This window comes from Coenobita brevimanus, chromosome 83, assembly GCF_032717465.1.
Source record: "Coenobita brevimanus isolate Jiangsu-jjx chromosome 83, ASM3271746v2, whole genome shotgun sequence".
In the NCBI taxonomy this organism is placed as follows: domain Eukaryota; kingdom Metazoa; phylum Arthropoda; class Malacostraca; order Decapoda; family Coenobitidae; genus Coenobita; species Coenobita brevimanus.
This window is the reverse complement of record NC_137036.1, coordinates 12,783,486-12,791,063: the sequence shown is the minus strand read 5'-3', so window position 1 is coordinate 12,791,063 and position 7,578 is coordinate 12,783,486. Positions and strand designations below refer to the sequence as shown.

Below are 7,578 nucleotides of genomic sequence, written 5' to 3'. Positions count from 1 at the left end.
TCATTTTATTCTTGGTAGGCTGTTTCTAGTAAGTGACGTTTTGAGCTAGGGCGGTTAGATATAGCCTTCATAAGCCAATCAACTACTAGAATGTTCTCTTAGGTACGTTAAACGCCTAACTGAAGTGAGAATAAACTACAGAATAGTGTTAGACAAGAGAATAAGCTGGAAGGAACTAGACATTACCTTCTCGTCTGAAGTCGACATCCACACCTCTTCCACAGCCTCACGGTCTTCTTGCGGGTATAAAGAGATTCATAATATACGTACTTCCACGTTAACTTGTCTTTTTTTTAACATAAAAAAATACCAAGATTCTAAAACTAGGTACAGTTGAATTTAGCCGTGAAAAAAGAATATAATAGTGCACCCTTCACCGCGAGTTTTCGTCTGTTGATAGGGATATAGGCAACGCAGACAACAGTATATATAAAACTCAAACATGCAATTTACATGTTTTTTTTTTTTTTAAAGAAAGTCAACAAGTGATGGTTTCAAAAGTTATAAAAATTAAAAAAAATGGAGAAACCCAGGTCAAACTCACTGAAGAAGAAGAGGACGTGTTTACAAACATTGGATAGTAAACATTGAACAGCTGATATTGAACTCTGTGTTTGTGTGTGTTTTTCGGATATATTAGAAAATTTCTGTCCTTTATTCAACAAAATGTCTGATGAGGACGACAAGCAGGTGACCGTGGTGAAGAATGCCACAGACCTTCAGCGGTTAAAACTGGACAAGCTGATGAAGAATCCTGTACGTTGGGGATGCATTGGGCGTGACACTACGAAACAGAAATTGCTGCTTTATTTAATATTTGATTAGGAGTATTTGTAGTTTCGGAAAAGTAAGGTTATGATTTTTTAAAGCTAAACTTTACTTGGTCTAATAAGATTTACGGTACCCAATTGCTGACCTAACCTAACCTAATGTAACCAGCTTAAATGAGGGGTATGACTATCTAGATTACGAATGTTATTTTTGAGAGGCAGTTTTATTTGATTTTTCCCCCCTAATCTAACCTCATCCACCTAACTAATTAATCCTAACCCATTTGTGTTAATTAGCAAATATTGGTAGATTAATTAGTAAATGTACACTTTATTTGAAGCAGTAAGAGCACCTTACCAGAAAGTGCTCTTCATCCGGATAGCCTGTTATATTTTCCTTGTGTCTTCAGCGGTTACAATACTTCTAAAAACTTGGTAACTTTCCTAATTTTAATAGCTTTGTAACTTTTCACATAATTTTATAACTTTTCTATTAATAATTTCATGTCTTTTAACTTCTAATAACTTTGTAAATTTTCAGGAGAAGCCAGCATTCATCCCAGACCGGCCAAAAGACAAAAAGTTCTCAGATCCAGCTGAATTTGTACGCAATGTGATGGGCTCGAGTGCTGGGGCTGGCAGCGGAGAATTTCATGTTTACCGACACATACGTAGGAGGGAGTACGCGCGGCAGGACTTTCTCCAGAATTGCAAGGAGAAGGTGAGCTTTAGGCTCGTATATTTGTTGGTTCAGGAAGCTCCCTAACACCTCTTCTTAAGTGATTTATCTTATTACTCCATACTATCCTCTTCTGCCTCTGCCTCATTTAAATCATTCTAGTACCACCATTTTTAGCTTTCATAATATACGGTACATATTTGTATTTCCGAGCCATATCCAAGAATAAATCACTTAGGAAGAGGTGCTAGGGAGCTTCCATAACCATGAGAATACACACCCTAAGCTTGTATTCTTGGTAGTTAAGGAAGCTCCCTAACACCTCTTCCTTAGTGATTTATTTTTGGATATGGCTGGATGGTACTGTTTTGTACGTTACCTGTGTAGAGTATGGTGATATTAGAATGATTTCAGTATCACAGAAGAGGATGAGAAGGTGTAATAAGCAAATAAATCAATTAGGTAAAGGTGTTAGGGAATTTCCTTGACTGACGAGGATACGGACCTTATGCTTCTATTCTCGTCAGTTAAGGAAGCTCCTCAACACCTCTTCCTAAGCAATTTATTTTACTTATTACACCTTGCTGTCCTCTCCTGTGTTCCATAAATCATTTCAACATTCCATACTCTGCATAATTAACATACAAAATGATATTAACCACCCATACCCAAAGATAAATCACTGAGGAAGAGGTGTTAGGGAGCTTCCATAACCAATGAAAAAATGAGTCACATTTTGGGCCTTTCATTATTTTGAGTGCGATATTCACCCCCAGTACGGCGATTTTACAGGTTGCTAAAAATTTCTGTGTACTCTGTCCTATTTATCCATACAGGTACAATATAACAGTACGGTGTTAAGTGTATGATACAATACAGTAGTTTCGTATCGTACCGTTTACAAAAGGCTCCAACCTGCTTGCATGTCAGCCTTGGTCACCAGATGGTGGCTCTCCATGCCAACTCATCTCTGGCAGCCTCCCTATTCAGTCCCATATCCCTGAGATCACACTCTATAACTTTGTCCTAGGTTGTTTTTCGGTCTGCCTCTCACAACCCTACCCCCTGACGTTCACACTTTTCACCCTTCACACGCAGTTGTCGTCTCCCATCCTCACAGCATTCTCAGACCATTTCAATCTACTCCTCATCACCACAACACAGTACAATTGTTTATTCACATTGGTTTTGATTTTTGTTATTTTGAAGCAGGTTTCCTTTATGTCAGTCCATTGGTTAAGTAAGGCAGTACTACACCTCTCTGTATTTTCACTAGCTTTCCTTTGTGACTAACATTATGTGAGTGTGAATATCTGTATCTTTTCTCTGGCCCTTTTTGTTACTAGCATGTACTGTAGTGTTAGAAAATTAGAGGTGACAATTTTATATGGTAAAGTGATGAGTATAGTTTTTATTACTTGTTAATTATGTAAGTTACACTCCAGTAATTATATTGGCTGTGGAGGCGGTTTGTTTACAGCCACCCCTTATGGGATTGAGGCGTCTGGCAATAGATAGATAGTGTAATATAATGTGGTCTGAAAGTGAAATGCTGATTTATTGTTTTCATACACAAGTCATCTGCAATAACTCAGTGTATGATTGTTCGAGTTACCAATATTTGTTTACGTAAATGTGGCCAATTACATTACAGATATTTTTGCTTCAACTCAGCCCAGATTTTCATTCTTCTGCAACTTACTTCACATACCTCAGTGGCAGAAAGACAGTACTACAGCCCGGTAGCCTCTCCACAGCACCTCTTCATGACTGGCATCATATTCTAGCATTAATCTGTCATTACAACTCAGCATTCTAAGTGAAGAGATGGAAATTATAGGCCAAGTTAAAGTAAAAAGGGTATACCTGTACTACTTATTATCGGACACGTGTGAATAATACAGAATTGGTTCTACTTATTATCGGACACGTGTGAATAATACAGAATTGGTTAACATGTGCAAATACTGTACTGAGATTCTCTTATTGATTTTCTGTGATTCACCCATTTAGCAACAAACTCTCATCCCGTTTCTGTCCAACTCTCTAATGCAAAAGCCAACCATTAACTACTCCCTGCCCTTCATATATGCATCAGGTCAACTTTGGAACTGTCTCCCTCTGTCCATATTTCTCACTTCCTATGATCTCCAGTCTTTCAAATGCAGTGTGTTCAGGCATCTCGAAATGAACGGATCTTGATTTTGGCTCTGTTATCTTGTCTTTGTTTTACTTGGAGGGAACAATCTTGTGTGCATTTGGCCTTTGGTCCCTTCTTTCTTACATTAAACAAAAATGATCTTCTTCAACTTGGGATGGATTTGTAATAGTTTAGGGTTTTTGAAGGCTGTATCAGTCCCCTCCAAATCAAAAAGTCTCTCGTAAATTAATAATCATTCACAGTTTGTATGAGTAAACTGAAAATGTAACTGGATTTAAGGCACTGATTTTTTTTTTTTGTATAATGGTGTTGGGTGGGACTGAATGATGGTGATGATGATGATGAGGGTGATGATGATGCTGAAGTTGTTGATGATAATGGTGATGGTGTTGAAGTTGATGGTGATGATGATGATGATGATGATGATGATGATTAGGGGGATGTTGATAATGATGATGGTGATGGTGTTGAAGTTGTTGTGGATGATGCTGATGATGATATTTTCTCTTGACAGGATGAGTTGGACAGAGAGTACCACAGAAAGTTGGAAGAAAACAAGAGATTGGTGGATGAGAAGGCGGGCAAGAAGAGAGCGAAGAGACAGAGACAGAAGGAGAAACAAAAAGCCAAGAGACAAAAGCTGAAAGAGATGAAGAAGAAAGGGATTGCCACAGGAGAGGAGAGCAGCAGCAGCAGCAGTAGTAGTAGTAGTAGTGAGGAGGAGGATGAAGAGGAAGAGAAAAAGGAAGAGGACAGGGAAATAAAGAAGGAGAACAAGGAAGATGACAAAGATACAGGGAAAGAGACCAGGAAGATGGATGAAGGACATGAGAGAAAGGAGGAAAGACGTACTACCCTTGCTGGTAAAAATGAGGATGCAGATGACAACAGTGGGAAAGATGAAGGAAGGGAGGGTAAGGAGGAAGAAAAAGGTACAAAAACAGATGCTAAAAACTGTGAAGGATTAAAAGACCCAGTTAGTAGAAAAGAAAATGATGAGAGAAGCCAAGAAAAGAACACTGAGTGAAATATTGATTGTCCTTTAACTGTAATGTGTGAGGCAGTACAAGAGGAAGAATGTGAAAGTTCAAATAATTATAATAAATATAATAACAGGATATTTGCCTTGTTTCATTATTCATTGTGCACAGGGAACACAGAGTATCTACGGAGCTCAACCTTAGTCATGAAAAATATAGTTGATATCGTATCGCATCGTTCATAAAGGTTCCAACATGCTTGCATATGTTGGCCGGTACGGTATTACTCTCTTGTAAATCTAATACACAAATTTAACTTTTTCTAACAGTTTCCGGCAGCTGTTTGGAAGTAAAAAAAAAAAAAATCATCATCATCATCATCCGGTCCTCCTTTCCCACCCTAGGGCAGGATGAGGAGTAGCGATGTCCAGACAGCCTAAATTTGCCCAGTCCAATAGGCCACGCTTCCATTCACTCATCATTCATGCCCCCGGAATCCTGGCTCTATCAGATACGCCAAAAACATTCACCACATTCTGTAGCTTCACATAAAACCATAAGCTTAATCTTGACTAACCGCAGTATGGTGACTCCCTAAGAGGAAGCATGTTATTGGTCTGACTTATGATGATTAAGACTTCTACATCCCAAGAATAAACGTGCTTAGTATGGCAACACCTGACTTGCTTAACTTCACTGGGGTGCACATGTTTCTTTACCATGTCAAGGTAGTGTCCACTTGATAAATTAGCTACCACAATCACTTACCTTTGTTTCTTTCGTTTATAAAGGCTCCAAAATGCTTGTATGTGTCACCCTTGGTCACCTAATGGCGGCTTTCCATGCTGCTTGACCTCTGACAGCCTCCCTATTCAGTCCCTTATCCCTGAGGTCACACTCTATGACCTGACAGAGAAATGAAAGCAGGAATGATACCATGTTCCCTCTTAAAGAATCCCTGTATTGGGGTTGGCCATGGCATAGCTGATGTTTTCTATGGACTGGAAGCTAAACCTGGGCCAGAATTCTCATCGTTCAAGGAAGCTCCATAACACCTTTTCCTTAGTGACTTATTTTGTTTATTACACCTTAGAGTCCTCTTCCATGTTACAATAATCCTTCGAAGCTCCACAACACCTTTTTCCTTATTGACTTATTTTACTTGTTACATCTTACTGTCCTCTTCTTTGTTATATAAATCCTTCTGAGCTCCATAACACCATTTCCTATGCTATTTATTTTGCTTATTACACTTTACTGTCCTCTTCCATGTTCCATAAATCCTTCCAATATCACCATACACTGCATAAGTAACGTACAAAGGATATTAACCAGCCATATCCAAAAATAAATCGCTGGGGAGGATGTGTTAGGGAGCTTCCTTAACCAAGAAGAATACAAACCCAGAGCCAAAACCACATAATTACTCTCCAACAGGTATTGAATGCTGCTGGAAAAAAAAACTTGAGATTTGTAATAATGGAAATGTTGGGTGGGAGAGAGAGAGAGGTTAGGGCTTGAATTCTTTACAGGGTATTTTCTCTAACATTTTGGGCTACACAGAACCTACTTTCAGAGAGCCTGGGTTCTGTGTATCCTAGAACATTAGAAAAAATAAAGAACTCAAGCTCTAACCTGTGTCTCTTTCCCACCCTACACTTCCACTTGTCACAATGGAACATCCTATCTATCTATCCATAGCCCGATGCCCTAATCCCGTAAAGGGTGGCCGCAGATAAAATGTCTCCAAGTCGCTCTCTCACCCACCATTTGACTACCCTCCCCCCAACTCACTCCCCACACAGAAAAAGAGTGATAAAGGTGAAGGAAGAAGTAGGCAGCACTATATCAAGTGAGTGGATGATGGTGAGAAATAGGAGGAGAGGAGGGCAGACACAGAATATGAAAGGAAGAAGTAGGCAGAACTAGATCACGTGAGTGGATAATGGTAAGAAACAGGACGACAGAAGGGTAGACACAGAAAAAGAAAGATAAAGGTGATGAAAGAAGTAGGCAGTACTACATCAAGTGAGTCGATGATGGTGAGAACCAGGAAGAGAGGAAAGCAGACACAGAAAAAGCATAAGAGGTGATGGAAGTAGGCAGCACTACTTCAAGTGAGTGGATGATGGTGAGAAATAGGAAGAGAGGAGGGCAGACAGAGAAATCATGAAAGGTGAAGGAAGAAGTAGGCAGCACAACATCAAGTGAGTGGATGATGGCTGCTACCACCTACCACCAAGCCACACATCTACTACCTATATAGAAAAATGATAATGGTGGGAAAATGTGAGAGTTACAAACGACACTGAAAGAGTTTATTATCTGGGAACGTCATCACAATCACCAACAGTGCCACACAGAGAAAGGAAGCTACAACCTGGAGGCGGTGGATATGTACATTTTAATGGTGTGTGTGTGTGTGTGTGTGTGTGTGTGTGTGTGTGTGAATGCTCTGTTGTGTATGTGTGGTTGCAGTCCAAATAATGAGTATACGGCAATGAGTATTGGGGTTTTCATAAAGTGAGAATGTGTTAAATAGTTAGGTTAAGCAGGTGTGTATGAAGGTGTAAGTTGCAGGTGTGTATGAGAAGTGAGCTGAGTTTTGGTGTGTGTAGAGAATGATATAGCGGTGCATAGAAAATGCTTTGAGTGTGTGTGTAGTGAGCGATGTACTGGACAGATAGGAATATGTGGTCAGGGGAGTAAACATCTCTTTCTGTAATCTTTCTGTGCTTCTTCAATTCTGTGAGGAAGATACATGGTTGTAGAGTATTACTGACAGTTTGAATATGGAAATGGATGGATGGTCTATTTGGTGCTTCTTTTTTGCAATATAATCCACCTTATCAAGAATATTATAGTAGGAAACAGGAGTAGGATAATGATGGTGATGTGTGTGGAGTGTGAATGTGTTGTAAGTGAGAGGATGTGCAAAGAAGTATGCTGTACATATGTGTTAGTGCGGTACTGTAGTGTTGTATGCTT

At 39.4% G+C, this 7,578-nt stretch overlaps 1 protein-coding gene across 1 annotated transcript; it reads left to right on the top strand.

Annotated features, from left to right (window-relative positions):
* Positions 1-601: 601 nt before the first annotated feature.
* Positions 602-4,723, top strand: LOC145409793 (uncharacterized). Its single transcript, XM_080280100.1, has 3 exons — positions 602-756; positions 1,312-1,491; positions 4,125-4,723. The coding sequence occupies exons 1-3, from the start codon at positions 667-669 to the stop codon at positions 4,635-4,637; spliced, it is 783 nt and encodes a 260-aa protein (XP_080136226.1). The 5' UTR covers positions 602-666; the 3' UTR covers positions 4,638-4,723.
* The last annotated feature ends 2,855 nt before the right edge of the window (positions 4,724-7,578 follow it).